Source organism: Scophthalmus maximus, chromosome 5, assembly GCF_022379125.1.
Source record: "Scophthalmus maximus strain ysfricsl-2021 chromosome 5, ASM2237912v1, whole genome shotgun sequence".
NCBI lineage: Eukaryota > Metazoa > Chordata > Actinopteri > Pleuronectiformes > Scophthalmidae > Scophthalmus > Scophthalmus maximus.
The window spans coordinates 19,450,542-19,472,087 of record NC_061519.1 but is presented as its reverse complement, the minus strand read 5'-3'; the positions used below and the strand labels follow the sequence as shown (position 1 = coordinate 19,472,087).

The window sequence follows — 21,546 nt, the reverse complement described above, 5'->3', positions numbered from 1 at the left end:
AATGAGCTGTGTGAATATTGAGGCTTCTCAGTTTATCAAACACGAAAATGGGAAGTTCCAGCCACCTTATTTGTCCACGGTGCGACGTTTAGGAATTCCTATTTGTCTGCTGCCGACCAGCTGCCGCCCAGCTGCCTCACGCGCATTCACAAACATCCGGCATATTTTAGTTTTTACACTCACACACACACACACGCACATTATAACACAGACGCAAACACGCTCCGTGGAAAAAAATCACATACAAACGGTTCCCGAAAAAAAATAAAAAAATTCAGCAAGAACACACACACACACACACACACACACACACACACACACACACACACACACACACACAAACACACACAACACACACAACACACACTTGCGCTCATTTATTTGAGGACCCCACGAATCTAAGTAATTCTGCTTTGGGCATGCTGCTGATGGGAGACGGGGGTAGGGGGTGATGGAAGTGCCTGCGTCCAGGCAGAATTGATCGTTTGGCATCTCCAAATGAGAGACAGGCTTGTCTGTGGAACCACGAGGGCCATGCAGTTGGACTCCAGCGGCGCTCATAAAGTGCGCTCTTTAAACTGCCGGGGCCCCTGGGAGCCCATGGGGAGGGAGGGAACCGCCGCCGTGCTAATGAGAACTACCAGAGTGCAAACATGCATGGAAATGACTGTTATTCTGTTGATGTGCATTTAAGTGCTTTTTTACTGCCAACCACAAAGAGAGGGAAATAACTGGTGATGAATGGTACCCCCGAAAAGCATTCATTTTCCTCTTCGGAGGAAGAGAGAGAAAAAACAGAGGAAGGAGGGGGGGCAGAGAGTAAGATGGAAGGTACAGACAGGGTGGGGAGTTATGGGGGGGGGGGGCAGACATGCATGGTGAATATATTATCTTATTTCACTCAAGTACAGTGACAGGGTGCAATGTGACACGGAGGCAGTGAGCGGGGATGCATCGGTAGCGGAGAGTTAACCGTCACCGATTCTCTCCTCCCGACACGCTGCTTCCATCAGAGAGCTGCCGCCAAAAAAGGTCACAGCGATCACAGCCCTGATCGCCTAATTATGAAAATGAGGCTTCTGTCTAGGAAATTCAGGAAACGGCGTCTCCATCACACCACACCTCCAGGACAGATTCATTCAGTTGGTCTTGAATACACCCAGCTTCTCGTCTTTGCGGTGGTCATGTTTACATTTGGAATGAGGACTTTTGTGGGTTGTGCGGGGATGAGAGCGTAGAAGGATGGAGGTCTTACGGGCGCCGCTGCTTGTGCTGGTGTTGATGGCTTCATTCCACTGGTCGGCGCTGGACACGGAGAAGGAGCGCTGATGCATGCCGTCTTTACTGCCGCCGAACACCGAGCCGCCCGTCTGGAGGGATGTGCTGCTGTTGGAGTGGGGAGCGCCTGGAAAACAAGTGACACGACCCGGGAAAATGAGTCCCGGTTATCTCATGTTCTAAACTTTGTCTGCTAGGACTGAACGAAAACAAAATTAAATAAAGCAGCGTCTGTAAAGAAGTGACAATGGCGTAATTGAGTTTTTTAGTAGTTTCTACGACACTTTAATGCGGCTGCCACCTTATTTGTGCACATCTCTCCGTCAAACAACCCCCCTCACGCAGACACACGCAGAAGCCTCTCTCCCTCCGCCTCTGCCTCTAATTAGCCCTTAATTAACAAGATACACTCTGAACGCTAATTATCTCGCCTCATCCCTCTGACTGCCACATCGATCTCCACTGGCGTCAGCAGGCGTTCTCTCCCCGACTTCCAATCAGGCGAGCCACGGACGCCCGGCTCTCTTTACTAATTCATGGGCTAGGCCGCGCCGTGTGAGGTCCTTCCCCTCCTGTTCACGAGCAGCAGCCGCTACGATACATCGTAACTACACTGGAAAACTCCGAAGACACATGTCACAGTCAGGTGAGGGGATTCTGCTTGAGCTTTAAAATGCAACAAACAGTGTCTTGAAATACAACGATTGATTCCAGACTTAGTTGTTGTGATTTTTTTCCCCTAAAAAAAGAAACGGTGGGTTGTATATATTATAAAATTAGCCCTTTCAAAAAAATGTATCTTCTCAGAATTAATTCCATAAATGAGGGTCACATTTACTACAATTTAAAAACAATCAGATATTATGAGGTAGGTAGTTATTGCTCTGACACTGAAAGGTTTTGTTTTAGAAACAAAGAAACAAACAAAGAAGCCACATCTGTGATTTTCTGAACAACTTCATCACACGTCATCCCACATCAGGCCCTTTTATTCAAACAATTACAAGAGAATATCCGTTTCTGACTGAGGTGACGATAACAGAAAATATAGAGTGTGTCGGCCGTGTGTAAAGTAAACTAAGCGGCACGGGTGCTTGTTAGGATAATATGTCCTACTCATTATCTAGAGTAATAAGTGTATCAAATTCACATAATCATGTCTAATTAGTATCAGTAATTATCTTGTTGGGCCCAGGAATATTAATCTTCAGGTCCCAGAGGGGAGGGAGCAGAATCGCAGCGAGAATGGGCGAGAGAGCGAGGGAACCATGCTGAGGAGCGCCGACTAAATTAGCATGCTGAAATCAGAGTGGAGGAGGAGGAGGAGGAAGAGGAGGAGGAGGAGGATGAGGAGGAGGAGGGAACAGAGCTGTGGAGTAGGGGCGCAGAAAAAAGAAAATTTGAAACTTTGATTTTGAAAAAGTGATGGATGAATAATACGTAAAATAAGCTCAGGACATCTTTGAAAGCCCTCAAATTGAATTAGGAGCATTTATAAATATGATTCAATAAACACATGAGCACCGTGTTGCTTTGTTTCCAGCCAAGACCTGATTTTACCAAACAGATGTTTTTGATCAACGCCATGGTTTTTTAAAGTTACATTAATTTCTTTTTAATTTCTTAGAAACAAAAATAAACATTCTATCTTATTGGATGAACTCTCTTCCTTCCTAAAGTTTGACTCTACGATGCCTTAAAAAAAAAAGAGAAAGAAAGAGAAAAAAAACAACTCTTCGTCAACTAGTAGGCAACTTCGATTGATATTTAAAATTCAACAATCACGTCTAATTGTCAAATTGGATGCTAATGATTAATGAATTATACATGGCTGTAACCATTAGTCCCCAGAGACCACTGCTGCATAAAGGGGAGGATAATGTAATTACAGTGGAGAAATAATCAGCTTGTGGCATTAAAAGAGCAGTGCACACGCGGCTCCAGCCAGGCCTGACTCCACAACGTTTCACTGCTTCAGCAACGACACTGGACCGGACTACAGTAAACTGATCACCGTCCAAAGGATCAGATTTTTAACGGCTGGATGTTGCCAATTTCAGTGACCAATGACTGATGTGAGGGTCAAATGCAAATAAATCAAGTATAATTCAATTTTAACGGGGGGAGAAAAATATAATGAAAAAAACAGCAACGTGATGCAGCAGACCGTTTTTCGTAGTAAAGAAGTAATATAAGTCAATATAATTAACTTTATTATGCAAAATGATTATGTGCACTTTAGTAATAGCCCTAGAAAAATATGGGGCACAACATCATTTCGACAATTCCCTGATATTTGCTGAAATCATTCAATCAAGCCTCTGTTAATCAATATATCAAATTTATTTTAGCGATGAAAACGTAGCAGCAATCCAGAAATTTACTAGGGAATTGCAGGATTGAGAGTGGAGTAACAAATTACTGTCCTAAACAACATGTTTGAGGAATTACTTGTGCCATTTTGTGGTACCTAATACTTCTCCATTATATTTCAAGGACTTATATTTAACACAACTTAATTGACCACTATAGTGTCTAAGATTGTTTTTGGACTCGTTTATAAAATATCAAACATTTTTATTGATTAAAATAGTAAAAACTTCAACCAGCTTCAACTTCAGAATGCTTCGTAGTTTTTTAAGTAATATTAATGTAATGACATCATATTTAATACTATGACAGACATAAGACACAAAGAATGGTTTCTCACATTTATTTGAAAATATGTTTCTACTTCCACTTAATTGCATTATGAATTGAAGTCTGTTAATTGAGTATTTTTAGATAGTGGTGTTACTACCTTTACTTGAATATTTTTACCACAACTGCACTTGGATATTGTCATAAAAATGAAAAGAAATCATTAGAGATGAGGACAATTTGTTATTTTTCTTATGAAAGATGTAACAACATTGAGACTTTTAAAAAAGAAAATATTTTATGGTTTTCTCCTGCACATTTCTCCTCAGAATGAATCTAAAGTTTAAGTACCATACCTCAAACCCCCGATAATGAGCATTTCTCGCCGACTCTATCATCATGTGTGCAGGGAGATAACAAAAGCCATATCGTGTGTACTGCAGGCGATCCAGGGCTGGGGTGTTAAGTAGAGGCGATGGATTAGCGGGGAGCAGCGCTGCCTTGCTTCTCATTTCTCTTTAGGCCGGGCCGTCAGTGAGCTGATGAGCCGTGACGAGGCCTGACCCCTCCGTGGAGTTGTTGCCATTATGTACAAGTAGTGGGATAATGAAGCATTCATGCTAATGTGGGCCGGGCAGCACATCATCTGCGGCTGTGTGTAATCCACCACCACCCTCGTCCCGACCACCGCCCCAGACGCACCCCACCACCTCTGATACTGCTGCCAGTCTCCACACAAGTCACTCGACGACGTTCCCACTCACACTTGTGTTTGACGTACTGCAATCTCACACTCGATGTGCATCAAAACAACTTTTAAAATGAGAGCTGAACACTTGTGTCGTGCAAACCATGCTGATTTCTTGACTTATTTGAATATAGATTATATTTATCTTCTTTTTTGGACCAATTTACAATTTCTTCCTTTGTTGAGGCATTAAAACTTTTTTGGCAAGTAAGTAAAAAAAACACCTCAAAACAGTTGTTAACATTAAGATTATATCTATTTATTTGTCCCAAGTGGCATGCAAATAAGGGATTATAGAGGGCAGAATGGGTAGAAAAAAGTTCAAATGAACACATATGGAGCATGATGGGTTGTATACTTTAGTGTGTTTGACCAAAAACCAAAGAAAAGATTGGGAACCCTTGATTTATTAAACACACAACAGGCCAGTTTGCACCATGTGTTTGAGACAGAAGTTTGGTGTTGGCCTGCAGGTCAGTGTGTATTTGACTGCTGATTGTATGATGCTAAAGATTTATAGCGCAAGGAGACAAACTGTGGTGCAGAGTGAGGAGGCACGGAGCTAAACACTTTCCTAAACTCTCCACCTCTTCCACATGCATCTCTCTCTCTCTCTCTCTCTCTCTCTCTCTCTCCTCAGGATTGATTAAAAGTGACTGGGCCCATTAATACTTTGATACAGTATATCTGTCGCCAGTGACACGGCAGGATGCGTGTTAACAGGGAGGATCATATTTAAAATGGTTCCGCTCCGCACCCAGCAAAGGAATTAAACCTGGCCGCTTGGCAAACTCCTGGGCGCATGCGTTCTCTCATTTACTCTCTGTCTTCTCAACCTCTCCTCTTCATCTTCCCATCGCCCCCACATCCACGCCGCCCCTCCTTCTCTCCGTCACTATCCCTCTTCTCCCAGTGATTATAAAGGTCTTTAGATCTAAGGCATGAATGAATTACCAAAGGCAAAGACAAGGCTTGTGATTTGGATGCGGTGAATAAAAAATTACCCCTTTGTTCCCTTCATCAATTGCATGTCTAATGAAATCAAAATCCCGATCGCATAATCAGAAGAGGGTCCTCCACCCGGGGAGAGACCCGATGTGATTTGTAACCTTTCTTTTCCTAAGTGGAGATTAAGGCAAATCTCCCTCACATTGTTCCCTGATGCGCAAATGGGTGGAAACGGAAAATCTTGAATTTGTCATTGAGGCGTCTTGACCAAGGAAACGATCATGAAGAGAAAATAACAGTGTTGGGTTAGAAAAAAAAATAAGAGCCATGGGAGAAAACAAACCAGTTGGCCCGGTTTCCCCCAAAACCTTATCTGGCCTGTTTTTTAACGCTCCTTTGTCTGCCCTGATGACTCCCCTCAACCCAACACTCAAGGTTAACAGTCTGTGGGCTGCAACAACCTCGATCCAATGTCCTCTGCTGTGTAAACTCTTACATCTTTCTGCTTTTGAGCGATTAACCCGATCAGCGGCGGCAGCACTTTGGCCGGGGTCTAAGAGTAACCGGCCTGGACAGCGCTCATGGTCCCTGCTGACCCCCCGTCTCTGGCACTGTAACCCGCTCTCAGCCGGTTAGATGCAGCCTGAGTGATGGGAACACTGTGCCCATTTCACAGCTGATGAAGGGCCCCGCCTCCCTCTGGGGATCACTTTGCTAATTAGTATTAATTACTCTTAATTCTAAGCCCCAAATTCCAATCAGCGACTTCCACACTTTACATCCGCTCGACACTCTGCAGCCTCCGGATGCACAGCTCACTGGGAGAAGAGCAACTATTTTTAAACTTGTAAGGTGGAGAAACCCCGGAATCATGGTCTGGACTAAACTGTTTTTGATGCTGTGACCCCCCCCCCATACCACAGAGGATCAAAAATAACTAGGTCAGTGTCACCACAGTGGAATACTCCAGGAAAAAGTGATTTTTTTTTTATACTTGAGCTTATATGTGTTTGTTTAAACAACTTTTAATTCCCTCTTTGGTAATTTGGAGAATTAATAGATTTCACATAGATGCTCATTAAGTCGTCATTGTGTATACTATGAGGCGGCTAATTTGCATGAATGAAACATACAGAAGGCGGATAATTAACCTGTTGGGACCCATTTTTATGAATAATCGCAAAACTGACTACATAGAAAATTAGCACAGTAATAAAAGACTCATTGAGTAACCATTACATATTGTACCTCAGACGGGTTTTCTCTTCTGGGTCCTACATTCAATATATGAGCTCCCTCTTTACCAACCATCTCCCTTCCTTCAGATTTACTAAGTGAACACTATCATCATGATGTGACACCAACTGCATCATTGCAACTTCAAAACTTGACTTGAAGCTGAAATGTTTTCCAAAAAGAATGACTTTTATATGACTTCGCCATTTGCACAAAATCTCAGAACTATGGCTGATTATTTTCTCAACTGCTCAATTCATTGTTTTGTTAGGCAAATACTGGAAAACGTTTTCTGAAGTCCAAGGTGATTCTAAATCAAGTGGTAAAAAAAGGTTCTGATGTAAAGCACAGAAAAGCAGAAATCCCCAAACTGCAACCATCAAATGATGATCTAAATTGTAGATTTTCGTTAAACTAAATAATCGATTAAATCAATTAGCTGTGTCAGCTCTAAAATAATGTATTTTAGATTTTTATAAATACAAAAGAACCACAGTCACATCCATCAATCTGGCCTTCAGCCTTGCAACGAGGCAGGGATTGGTACCTGTGTTTCCTATGCCCAGCTGCAAGGTGCTGCGGTCCTTGGTCAGCCCGTTGGTCTTGGGACTCGCAGTGGGGGCGACGGTGGCCACGGCTCTGGGCGGTCGCTTCCCGGGAACCTTGACTGTGGTCCTCAGCAAGTCAATCTCTTTCCCATGCACGTTCTGCATGTAGTCCTGAATAAAGTAAAGAAACGGGAAGAACATGTCGATCGTAAGTGGTCTGCACTCGACACAAGTAAGAGTCCAAATATGTCCATATATTCCCCTCAATTCGCGGTGTGTGAGTGATTATACACAGTGGACCAACAAGAATCCAGGAATTATGGAAGACAAACAAATTAAAAGACTATTCAATTTCCATCCTCATTAGTCACAACCTATCTTAGACCCTCCACTAAGGGTGTGTGATGGTGGACAGATTCTTGTGAAGCCATTACACATCACCTGTGCCCACGCCTTCACTCCAAACAGCGAGCTGTTGGGCTTAATGTATGCAAACAGTCTCATTCTCTTTCAATTTGGCCATTTGATTTGGTTTAGAGCGACGACCGCCCAAAATGTGGGAAGCCGAGGCGAAAATCATTGGGCTCAGCAGAAAAAGACCCGGAAAGAGGGCGAGCTCGGCCTTTGCCGTCCCCCCACTGGCTCCTCTGCTTTATTACCGTGTCATAAAGCACTCATTTCTTTCCCAAGCCTCCTCGCTAATTACCCAGTGAGCGCTCTCATTTCATTTTATTGCTGGAATTAACAGCCAGATCGAAGCGTGCAAAGCTATTAAGATGTGTGATTAAGCCACATTCAATTAGTTTCTACAAACAATTTAATTGATGTAGCAGATAGAATTAACAGAAGGTGATTGTGTGGATGGCTTGGCTGACTGCGAAATTAAAGGTTCCCCTCTTCCACTCTCAGTCTGCCTCCCTCCCTTCTTCCCCTCCTCCCCCTCTCCTCTCCTCAATCGCTCTCTCTCCCTCTTTTCCCTTCCTCACTCCTTCTCTGCTCCACTGCTCCAAATGAGCTCGGGCTGTTACCGCGCTAATGTAACCGTCTCCCTGACTTCACCTCCCCTGCGCGAGTCAACAGATTCATAGATTCATAGATCGTCCCGGTGACCTGTAATAGCTGTAACGATCAAGAGATAGCCCGTTCGGTCAATTACATACATCACTGTAGCTCAGCACTGCTCCGCTAATAACTGCTTGTAAATTAAACCACTAACACACTGTCAGTGCAATAAGGCCACGCGCGCACGCACACGCGGCTCGTGTCTAACTGTTTGGGCCTGCGTTCAAACTTTGAGGTGTCTCATTAGACACAAGCTGCTCCCCACATTTCTCATTGCACCAGGCCCGGATGATCTAAGCACAGCAAATAGTGGAGAGCGGTGGCAGTTCTCAATGTGATATTTTTTGTTGTTGTTGAGAAAGGACGCGAATTTCTGAGTGTGGGTGCCAGGCTCCTGAGCTGTCTGCTGCCAGCCAGCCGAGTGTTTAAGAGGTATTAGCGGCCCAGCGGGATTCTGACAAAGACGGATGTGGGAGGCTGGTCAGGCTCTGCTGCCATGCAGCGAGAACCATTATAAATACACGACAGCATGGAGTCCGGGCGCAGCGGGCACGCAGCGGCGCGGCCGTGTCTCCATTAGCCAGCGCCGGGGATGTGCGCCACGGGGGGGGGGGGCCAGAGATGACCACTGGGACACCCAGTTTCTTAATACTGAGCTTGAAGTCACAGGGTTAGCCAACACGGCCGTTACAGCGATAATTCACAAGGGCTGTACGGGCGGAGATCCAGTTCACCAGAGCAGCGGTGGTAAATGTAACCGCACCAACAGAATCATCCTCAGCGGTCGAAGGGGCCCAACGTTGCAAACCCCCGGTGCAAACAGTAGTGCAACAAACACATAAAGACCATCGGAGAGGTAATGGGAAGTCATGGTGGCGCGGGAGGGCGTTTGAGACTCACGTGTAAGCTGGGGTGGTAAGTGAGGACGCCGTTATCACACAGTGTGACATATTTCTTTTTCCACTCCTTGTTGAGGGATTTGCCACTTCGCTTCAGAAGGATTCCCTGTAAGAGAGGAGGCATCGCGGTGAGCACACGCTCTCCTCGGAGCAGCATGGTGGATGATATGAGCCATTATGGGTGTTAAATACCATCAGATAGCATTATTATCATTACTATTGTTATTGTTATTGTTATTGCACATTCGTTATGGTGGTTACATTGAGCATTTCTGTTGTGGTTAGTCATGAGGCAAAAAAAATCGTTTTAAGTGACAATTATGAAACAGTAGAGAGATGAAAATGAGACGACAGTAATTTATCAATAAATCCCCTTTTAATCGTTCCATTCCTTATTATGACGTCTTTTGTTCGGGTGACAGGTTGGATGATGTGCTCTGTTTTTCTACTGCGACCATTTGAACCTGCCACACTGGCTCCTCGGGCTCAGGGGCCATTCAGCAGGAGAGAGACAATCCAATTTGCCAGACCTCCTCCCTGCATTCATACACATAACATGCTGAACTCTGGAAGACCTCTCAATCCAGGGATTAGGGAGTGTGATCTCCCCTCTTCAAAGCCCACTCAGGTTTTTATTCTATTCTACTTTATCTTCTGAGGCCCCTTTTAGGCCCCTCCTCAGATGGTTGTCCTTATCTGCTGAGTAAATCCACCGGTAGACAATGCAGTTCCTCTGCTGGAGGTGACCAAATGCTGCTGAGTGGAAGGGCCAGGAGGCTCTCTGGGGTTAAACAGTGAGGAGGGGCACGCTTAATTAGGGGATTAAGCCATGGCAATGTTTGTGCTTTTACAGTCAGAGCCTGTGTGTGTGTGTGTGTGTGTGTGTGTGTGTGTGTGTGTGTGTGTGTGTGTGTGTGTGTGTGTGTGTGTGTGGAAGGGGGGTTAAAGGGCTTGTGTTTTGCTAGCCAGGCCCATCCTGTAGGCTTTAATCCTGATTAACACATCAGGAAGAGTTGACCCTCTGTGACCTGGGCACCAGGCTGTTTGCCGACAATCATCCTAATCCGAAACCCTGATTCTTTCTTTTAGGAAAGGTTTCAAGAGTTTGCACTTCTTAATATTTTATTGGCCTTTATATCTAATAGATACTTCCTGGAGCAGAACTTAAAATATGTCTCAAACATTTTTTTTTATAAATCTCACAAAGTATAGAATGATATTTTCGGATGTTATCTAATCCTACAAGAAAAAAAAATAGGAGCACAACTCGTTGTGAATCCAAAAAAAAAAATAAATCAGATTATTCTCTTGTAGGTGGGACATGCAAGCGAAAAGAGAAGAGAATAATATCTCAATGTTTCATATTTTGTATTTATTCTGTTGAATTGCTATTTAATAATCCCTGATTTGTAGTAAAAGTCATGCATTTAAATCGAATGTAAATGCTATTATAAACACCAGAAAGACTTGGTTATCTATTGATGGTTTTCCGATGGTTTTTCCAGGAAGACACATTGTGTCCTTGGATCGATAAGTTGCTGACTGCCCGGACTCCTCCGAAGTTAGTCAATAAAAGAACAGTAAACACTTTTTAAATGGCTCTCTAATCATACAAAGTAAATGATCCAGTCGTGGAGCCTCTGGCAACTTTATAATGCATGTTTTACAAGCATATGCGTTGCTCATCTTGTGGTCTTACTGAAGCATACACAAATCTATACATGCAATCAGTGTGGGGTTTCATATATTTGTCAGAGTGGTGAAGCGGATCAATGAAGACAATTATGTGAAAATATTCACACTTGCAGACTCATTTTGTTTATTTTGGACAGTGACCTGTTTCACTTTATGAAGCTGGAAATGGTTTAAAATAATTAATTATAATTGTTCTGTCGTTCGTCGCTTTGGATCTGGTGGATTTTTGTGAGATAATTTGACAATCAGAGGGCAACATGTGTGGAGTCCTCTGCTTCCCCTCACACTGATACTCTCTCACACACACACACACACACTGGGACAAAAAGATGAGTGTGTTCAGCCTGCGCGACATAAGGAAACAGGCGGATAGACAGACGCGCTCTCTGTCTCCACACAATTGTCATATCTACACGGAGGAGATAGTGTCTTTCCCTTCTTTTGTCAGACGACCGGGAGAAAAGCTGCATCCTGCCACTGTGGCTGACTGATAGGCCGGGCCCTTTGTAACAGAGCGGGGAGAGGGGGGGTGGGTTAAGTGTGTGTGTGTGTGTGTGTGTGTGTGTGTGTGTGTGCTGGAGGGTGGGAGGGGTCGGGGTGATGGGGCGGGAATGCACTCACTACTGGAGCCGCCAACAGCTCCTCAGCAGTAGATGCATTGTTATCCTCACTCACTACTTTTATAGTTTGAGGAGTGGGGGGGGGGGGAGAGTAGAGTAAGGGGGAGGTGCTGGGGTGGTGGTGGTGGTGGTGGTGGGGGTCCATTCTGTGTGTAATTTGGCCTGATGGGGTGAGGGGAGGGTAAAGGGGGGGAGTGGTAATTAAGCCCACATTGACACTTTGATCTCCTTGATTGTGCATTTGACTGGCCTGTAGATCAGCTAGTCTCACCGGTGCGTCCCCCCCTCCATCCCTTCTCCCACCCAGCACATCTGTAGCCAGACCCTCCCGCCCCCCCCCCCCCCCCAAAAAAACTTTGTAGATAAAGAACAGGGATTGCTTATCTTGTCAAAAGTTGCTATGATACCGAGGGAAATTGGCCCCAGACCCCTGTAATGTATTAGATAAGAATGGAAGCGTTTACAGTAAAGATTGCTCAGGGGGGATTCTTTTCAATCTGAAAACCAACCTGCAGATCAGCCGGGTTCTGCGGGGAATTACACTAATCTACATTAAAAAAAAAACAAGCGCTTTACTGAGATCAAATAGAAATGTCTAAAAGTTTGACCTTTCTGTGTAGTTTTTTTTTTTGAGTATGCAGAGTTACCTACTGTACACTTGTATCACTGAATTCAAGTGTCATTTAATATGAAAGAGATACAAAATTTAATCATTAAAAAAAAAATTCAATATAATGAAACGGTTTATCTGTTACATGAACATCTTTTACCCACAGACGGATCGACCGATAGATACTGTATCTGTTAAACTGTGGTTTCCCCCGCAGCGTTATTTTCTGATTGAGTGAGGGGGCTTGGAAGTGTCACCCTGTCATTATTTCAGCCGGACCAGAGCCTTGGCAATTTTCTTCCACACGGAGCGAGACGGTCTGGCCTTAACATTTCATCTTCTATCATTTGCAGGTAAAGAGGATAATATAAGGACGCTGACCCGTTTTCGAAAGCCCTCATAAAATCATGAGTGATTACTAATCAATGTGTCAATTACTTCCTTTGGTTACAGTCGGACATTTAGAAAGGATCCCTGCTCAGATGTGTAATTCACCCATCTGGCCCTTTAAAGTGTGGATGGATAGATAAAGGAAATAAAATGATAATAATTATGTAGGGGAATAATATAGGAAAATCTTTATTTAAAGGTGACAAATAGCAGCAGAAATTCTTTGATATGGGGGAAAAAAAATACTGAGATTATTAATGAAGTAGAAAGTGTAGGATATGAAATCACATTTAGAATGAACTAATTGTCAGACAAAAGACAATTACGTCTCCTGCGCCATCTCGTAAAAATATCAGCAAATTAACGGTTATCTAGGTTGAGTGTGAGGTTGAGCATGAATGAACTTTTATGACAAGATACAACCTACATGCATTTATGAGCAATAACAACAATAACTTCTCGGCTTAGACCAAATGTTATTTATGGAATAAGGATCTATATTTAATATCATATTCAAAACTGATTACAGAACTGGAATCATCTCTTCCAAATTGATACGTTAAAATACGTTGAGTAAAATCTAAACAATAACTTAGTGTACCACAATCCATGTGTTTGTGATGCCGCAATCAGTTTATGTACATTGTTAGTGTTTACACACACACTTAAAAGAGGCAGATATATTCAGTTATGGTCATTTGAGAAGCACACAATTCTTTTTTCTAATTATCTATTATCTGATTATTATCTAATTATCTTCAAATTGACTAATTAATTTAGTATGCAATTCATGAGATCCAACCACTATATTTCTTTTTGTGTGATTTAAAATGACGGGGACATTTATTTGCTAGTTAGTGTTCTGATGTTATGTCCCCCCCCCTTTCTTCAAATACACTCGAACAAGCATCCAAGTAGTTTGTTCTGTTGTATTATGGCGCCATCTAGTGGTCAAAGCAACACATACTAATATTCTGCCCCCAGACACCATCTTCTACTCTAACCAGTGATTAAATCTTCACAACACAGAATATCAGTGGCAAACAGATGAAAACATCTAATGACATAAAAGGGATCTTACTTACCTAGGGAAATAAATAAATTAATGAAAAAAGATTAAATCTGCTCACCTGTTTGATAGGTATGGCCCTTCCACTGCCTATGCTGTCTGTTTTACTGTCAACGCTCTTTGCCTGTTCACTGGCTTTCCGTGACTGCAAAGAAAACAAGAAAGTCAGTCAGCAACTGAAGCGACACACCGATGACAAGGCAGAGAGGGAGTTGGGGGTGTGAGGGGAGTTTTGGGGTGTAGTTGTGTACTGTATGTTGGGGGGGGGGGGGTGCGTGTGTGTGAGAGGGAGAGAAAGAGAGAGAGAGAGAGACTGTGTGTCAGAGGAGTGAGGTGAGGGAGTTTGTTTTTTTTGGAGCATTTGCAGTATTTGTGGAGAAACTCGACGTTGCAAAATAAAAGTCTCAAAAAGAAGCTCGAAATTAACAGACAAGCAGACCAGCGGAACAAACAGCAGTAACATCGACGTGCAAGTTCAAAAGGAAAAAAAAAAAAAAGAGACCAAACCAAGACCACACTAGACACATTTCAACACAGAGGAGACCAAGGACGACCACACATTGAGTCATGACTCAGCCCTGAAACCCTGGGCGGGTGGGATCCTTCCCTCGGTCTGAGACCCAGAGCGGGCCCTGAGTGGACCTGCAGACCAACTTCTGCTCCACCCAGAGCAGTCTAAGCTGTGCCCTTAACATTGCTTCACTGATAAAGGGAAGTCGTTGCACAGCACAAAGGTTACAGTTCATAACAGGTTATAGGGAGAGAAGGGGAAAAATGGTTATTTTGAGAAGAAGAGTTCAGTACATGAAGGTTCCTCTGACGCCTGATGGAAAACCTGGTGGGACATGAAATCATTCTTTGCAAATATAAAAGAATTAGGGTTTAGAAGAAATTGCAGAAAAAAAAACACATGAACATTTTAAAGTTTCGGGATGGGCCTGTGCAGGAAGAAGTGGTTAGACATTCAATATCGAGCGTACATGGAAATAATCCTTCCCACCCCGACACAAATAAAGAGATGAGGTACAGGCAGGGACAGACATGAGTGTGTATGGTCTCACTCAGAACATGAGAAATGTCCAGTCACCAATGGAGAAGAGGTAAGAGTCCGAGTTCAAGTAAACCAACTCTGGTGTTTATATTTTTTCCAACATTTTATTTTTTCTTATGATGACTTGTTTAGCTTCTATACAGACACCATACAAAGCAAGTCACAAATTCACTTCAAAATATTCAACAGATTGACCCAAACATTGCAGTTCCCACAAAATATAGGATGGACAATAAAGGCATTATTTCATATATTCCTTATATGTATGTACTTTTTATAGAGTACCATTGTAAATAAAATACAATACAAGATATACAGCAGTCTATATTTTTGTCAATCCGTTCATGATAGAAAAGCGATTATGCACGAGTTCATAATCTCTGTACCAAACCGAAGTGAAACCAAAGTGGAGTCATAAATAAATGAACAGAAAACAATTGAATGTGGAAAAATAAATAACTTCAAATAAATAAAAAGGTAAACAAATATTATGTTTAACTACATTCATACAAGTCGGTGCAACCCAGTTTCATTTGTTTGCAACTCTCAGTGTAATATCTCTGTAATACTCAACACCCTGACACGCTATTTTTTATGAAGGCCTTCATAAAATTACCCCAAATTACTCTAATCTTAAATACCTCTGTGATAACACACTTATACCACATTTTGTTTCCATTCAATACTTCAACACTCTCTGGAAAGCAAGTAATGAGTCAAAAACAAAAAGACCAAAATTAATGTAGGAAAATCTATAAGGAAGAACAAAACAACAACTTGGCACCTCTAGTCCTTGAGTCCTCATTTATGGCAAAAGGCAGTGTGATGTCGTGTAAGGAAAGGTCGCGTCCTTTGGGTGGCTGGATAACAGTTCCAAGAGTGACTTGACTGTACAGCGTGTTTTTGTGTGGGGTGTCTGAATGGGAGTAAGGGGCAGGGGTGGACGGGGCATTTTCCAGAAGAGTCCCTACAGTCTGCCTCACTCTCAGTCTACTTCTGAGTGCGCTCAGACACTCGAATGGACTCGACTTAAGCCTGCGTCGGACGCACAGTCCTATGGATTCCATATAGTGCGCGCTCTATGCATTGCCCTGTATGCAACGAAGCAGCAAGGGCAAAGCAGTGACAAGCTTTAAGTCCTCAATCAATAATCTCCTGTCTATCAGGATTGGCAAAGCAGGGGGACTCTTTTTCTTTTTTTTGATTTGTTTAACCATCATGCTCTTCTAATTCGGAAGGAGTTGGAAAGCCCTTTTTGTTGAAGAAAGGTTGGAAACAGAAGCACAAATCTGCAAATATTGAAAAACAGTGTCAAATGATGTTTTTTTTTTTTAATTTTCTTTTTTTTTTTATACGTGGAGATCCAGTAACAAGTCAAGGAACTAAAAAATTATGAAATAGGGAAACACGGAATGGCATACGTTGATAAATGGGTCGAATGATTATAAATGGGATGAGATTAAGTATAAAAAATGTCAGAATGTCCTCTGAATCACAATGTGCTTTTCAACACTAAAAGGGACAGACAGCCTGAAGACGTCAGGAAATCACAGACGGATTACAAAACAAATATAGTTTTTGACCATGGAAGCACTAGGAAAGGATAATGTGTACTGTGCTGACACCTAGTGGCCAAGAACAGATATGGCAAAAACTTGCTTGAAATGATTGGTTGGTGAGGGTGGTGAAAAGACAGAGGGATGAGATCTTCAGTAGTTAAAGCTTGGATTTTTTTTTTTTAAACATAAAAACGCCTTAGTAATTTTTCATCAAAAAACGTACTCATCTATTTCACGGGTCTTTTCTAATCTCTGATGCTTTTGTTGTCAGATTAAATTCGGGGGCGAAAAACAAGAAACCGAAAGTAATTGTTGTTACTCTCCAACACCGTTAACACCATTAAGTGCACATCGCAAAAGGTTTTTGTTTTACGCCAAGAGTCCCAATGCCAGTGCCATGAAAGTGATCAATTTGACTCGTACGTCTGATTACAAGTGGATTTCTTTTGCACGCACAAGTACCTTGTGTGTGAAGACGCAAGCGAGTCTGTTACTGATCTGACAAAGCTCATCCACTGATGACATTAAGGCATATTTCCTCTCATCGAGTAGTTCTCTCGAAACTCCCAAAATCGACAGCGAGGGAACTACTTACAAGTGTGTGGCTAGAAAACATGGACGGCAACCTGCAGACTATCGCAGACTTGCAGGACTTTTTTAGGGAGCTTGTACTTTGTAAAACAGAGGCCGATTTGTTTTCAGGATGGACGGGGCTATGAAAGGGACGTCCTTGACATTCTTGCGTTGATGAAATCTTTTTTCTCTTTCTGTTGTTTTGTAAAACGGCAAAATAGGTTGGCATTGCGAGTCTTCCTCTCCTCAGCCCATCGCACTCTTCCAAGTGTCACTGAAGAAATGTTTCGACATTGCCCTGTTCACTCTCCACGCCCCCTTACTCCTCCAACCTTCCTCCTCCTTTCCTCCCTCACCCTCCCCTCCTCCTCTTCCTCCTCCCACCCTCGGCTCGCTGCTCCTCAGAAGGTCATGAGCTGAAACTCCCGCTCGGCTTGCCACTCCGGCACCCACACTGGGTAGGTGGCGTGCTTCGGCATCTCCATGATGCGGACGGGGAGAGGAGGCTCATTTCTCTGGTGGACATGGTTAGTCACTACCTAGCAGGGGGGAAGGGAGACAACAAGGGGAACTAGCATACAGCCTGTACTGCTCAGAGGCCACAATGCCTGCGACTCCCACAAGTAGCTGGGGGAACAGGGTGAAGGCGGTAGGAAACATGGAGGAGGAGGAGGAGGAGGAGGAGGAGGAGGAGGAGAGGGGTGGATGGTGAGGTTCGAGAAAGAGTCGGTTACAGAGAGATGGGGGGACGAGAAGGAAGGAAGGAGGTAGGCCATGGGGTTAGATTGTAACAGGAAATACAGGTGAAGGAGGAGGGATGATTTAGAGGAACGAAGGGGGTGGGGGAGGGAAAGAAGGAATCTCATGCAGCCTGATCTCTGTCCCATAAAGCTCACCAAGTTCTGAAGAAAAAAGGACTAGTTAACTTCAGGGAAACCAGAGTTGGCCATTCCCTCCGTTGGGGGGGGGGGTTCGAAAAGGCTTTCTTTTCTCTTCTTGGGATTATTTCATTGACTTTGGGAATAACAAGACCACATTGTGGTGGGTTTTCTACAGATCCCCCTGAGCTTGCAGCGGCTGAGGTCTGGCTACGTAAGAAAAGGGAAAGTTTTAGCAGCGGAGAAGGAGGCTGGTGTAAGAGAGAGGAGGAAGAAGGACAGAGGGGGTGCACACTGGGTAGAAGAAGAAGAAAATGGGCAGAGGCTACAAGTAAAAGACGAGCTTAGGACAGCTAAGGGAATTAGAGTGGTTAGTGCACACTTATGCTTTTGGTTAGAGCAAAGGGAAAATGTGACAGGACACGGGGTATAGAGCAGGCAGACAGGGGGTCGGGATACTGGTGTGGTACTGAGACTCTGAGGTCGGGATCAGATTCGGGGCCAGAATAAGAAGTAGGGACTGGGGAGTTATCTAGACTCTGCGAGATGGTTAGTGGGCTGGTAAGAGTATTTTTGTACTGTCGAGCGAGGGCGTTAGAAGGTGCAAGCATGCATTATTAGCAGCGTGTCAACAGGCCACAGGCTGGGCTCGGACTTTAAGTTTAGCTCGGTCAGAAGAGGAGTAGTTTGCAGTTTGTCGCTGCCATCGCTCCCAAAAAAACAGGGAAGTCACTGCAAAGAAAGGATCTAGCAAAAAATAAGAGGGGTGGGGGGAGGGAAGTCAAAGATTTAGACAGCGCAGAGGGCCCAGTTTGTTATGGGTGAGATGAGAAACTTAATCCATGTGCACTCACTACATCGAATTAGAAAAGAAAAGGACATGAAGGGAGTTGACGTTTATTTATTTTTTCTCCACAGTGCTTTCTTTGATATTCCTTTGAAGGGTATTTATTGGAACATTTTGGGGCGCTAATGTAATTCCTATTTAGTCTTTAGTCTCCTTTGCCCATTGTGCTGTGTGAACAAGACGCTTTCCATCACCTCCATCGGAGGCGGGAGAGGTGGCTGTGATGCATATCGAGCTACCTGTCTCCCTCTGGTGGACAAAGTGTGCTTGGCAACGTGCCTCCTAGTAGTGCGAGTGGGTGTTGCTTTGCATCAGCTGTCGCATACTTACTGTGAAAATGTTGGAGCGGCGCTTCGACTGCTTGCGGATGGGCGTGGGCGTGTTGGAGGCAGCTATGGTCTCAATGCGCATCTCCCGCTGACTTATGCTGGGGGTGGAGGGAACGGAGGAGGAGTAGTCACTGAACGCACCCCCACCATTGGCTGCCTGGGGAGGCAGAGAGATTAAGAGGGACCGACAGAATTCAGAAGGAGGGAGGGAGGGAGGGAGGGAGATAGGGAAAAGAGATTGAAAATCAGAAATGGGGAGTGAAAACAAACAAACAGGTCAGATTAGATCAGATTAGATGGGCACATCATCTCCATCTCCCATTCCGTTGAATTGACGCTCTTAAACAAATAAAAACAACCACATGTGTGATGCTCTTATTTAGATTTAAATTTACCTGATCAGTGAGTAAAAAGGACATTTTCATCTTACCTGGTTGATGTGAACAGAGGGGATGGATGCAGCGGGGACTGATGAGTGGCTGGGAGAGTTAGGGAGAGATTTGCATGGACCAATAGAGAGCTGCTGCTTTTTCCTCATGGCCACAACCTTCTGGGCAACTGGAGGAGAGAACATCGAAGACACACAGATGGTTTAGTGATTATCCTTTGACAAGAATATCCTTTTATTCCTGATGAGAACATAGAAACATACATTCCAGAATGATCCAGCTATGTGTGTCTGCTGGTTATTCTCCAGTTTAGCATGGAATATAGAGCGGCATAAGGCAGCTTGCACTCAAAATTGAGACTATTCGAGCTTATAGCATTTCTGAACGTGCACAGTCAACAAATGACAAGGAAAAATTGGAATAAATAAGAAACTAAAGGAATGCAGACGTTTGCATGTGACGAGGGGTCACTGAAAGGTTTTCTGGGTATGCCTTTAGGTGATTTTTCAACCGACAGCAACTCCCCACCAGCATCATCAAAATAGCAAATGAGGGAATGTCATTAGACGACCATAGTGTTCATGCCTCCGGCGAATTCGGAGACTCTGTGCCAAGTATCTCTGGAGCTGTTCTGGCAGTTTGTGTGTATATATCCAGCTGCTTGTGTCGGAGATTTTGACACATTTGCACAAAATACTGTTTTTTGCGTGACCTCTGACTTTTAGTCTGTTTTTATGAACATATACATGCCCAGCTTGGTGTTGACATACAGACGTCAAATACTAAATTACTTCTCAATTTCACTCTACCTAGATTTTCTAAACACGCACATAAGATTTTGTAAACAGGATGTCAGCACACTTCACGTAGCGCGGCTGTACACAGCAAAGGGTAACCATTGGGACGATACATTTGCAGGTTTACAGTTACACTCAGTGTCTGTAAATGTCAGTGACGTCCAGAGTCGGCTATAATCCGAGCGAGAAAACAATTTCCCATTTTCCCAAACAGAAAACTATCATGAGCCATATTAATCGAGTAAAGCACAGCAAAGTAAGCAAAGCTAATCCCAGTCAGACGGAGAGAGGCATATGCGCACATTATCTAAACCACCTCGGGCCATTTGTTTTCCAGTCAGGTAGTAAAGCAACACACTGCTAAATGGCTTATTCACATCTCCTAGGGGGGAGAGAAAAAAAAAATGCTACCTCCATTTCCACGAAAAGTAATCACACAAAATGATGCTTGCAATTTTTCCCCGTCTTTCACTGAGCTCTGCGGCGTGATGTTAACCAAATGAGACTATTGTTACCGATCTGAACAAGCTGATTTGCCAGGCAAGTTGGTACAGCCCGTCATTTTATTCGTGGCACACTCGAACGTGAGGCACTGGGTGGACCGGGGAGGGAGAGGAGGCGATGTTTGCAGGTGCGTGACGTGAATTAGCGCAGAGGGAACGGGAGATGATTTGAAATTGTGCTGACAGCTGGGACCATGATGCCCGGCTGCCTGCCGCAGCATGGCAACAAATACAGAAAGAAGGCACACGATGCCGAGCGACTCCCCCAGTCAGCCAACACTCCATCTCTTTTAATCATTTCAAAATTGGACTTCGGGAGGCAATTAAGGCAAGGAGGGAGGACAACGTGCCTGTGCATCAACAGTCAATGAAATGCAAAGTGAACATCGTCTTGCATATTCAGATGTTTCTTGTGAAGGGATGACAGGCTTTCAAAAGGAGCTGCAGCCTTCAGGGGATAACCTGCCAAAGTCAAAGCAGCAGATTCTCACATTGACACTTTCACGACTTTAATTATGGATTCAGGCAGAAGTGAACGTTTCCAGATTACCTTTAAGAGACATTAAAAGTGTATTCCGCCACAACTGAATATTAACTGGTCTCTAGCTTAGAGCTCCACATTTGTAGGCAATCCCACATCAGGATATCAGCTTCCATAATTACTAGTGTTTGACAATTGTATTAAGTTCAATTTAAAAATACCACCAGAAGAATTAATTGAGATGAGTCTGTTAATGGTTGAGTGTATATGTATATACCTCCATGTGAGCCAAGCATTCAAAGGCATTTGTGCACTAATTGTGTTCATATTAAAAGCTGTGGCTCATATCTCATATGTCTTTCCAAACGTGACTGGTTTAGATATTATAAAGTGGTG

The 21,546-nt window shown here is 43.6% G+C and overlaps 1 protein-coding gene across 6 annotated transcripts in view; it reads right to left on the bottom strand.

Annotated features, from left to right (window-relative positions):
- agap3 (ArfGAP with GTPase domain, ankyrin repeat and PH domain 3) overlaps positions 1-21,546 on the bottom strand; it is a 110,843-nt gene that overhangs the window by 29,242 nt on the left and 60,055 nt on the right. For 3 of the 6 annotated variants that reach the window (XM_035633190.2, XM_035633192.2, XM_035633189.2), the window contains exons 7-12: positions 19,411-19,538; positions 18,982-19,137; positions 13,805-13,888; positions 9,361-9,465; positions 7,398-7,569; positions 1,256-1,405 (exon numbers count right to left, since the gene is read on the bottom strand). In XM_035633190.2, coding sequence (XP_035489083.1) covers positions 1,256-1,405; positions 7,398-7,569; positions 9,361-9,465; positions 13,805-13,888; positions 18,982-19,137; positions 19,411-19,538 — 795 coding nt within the window. The other 3 variants (XM_035633193.2, XM_035633195.2, XM_035633194.2) reach the window with 3 other exon arrangements.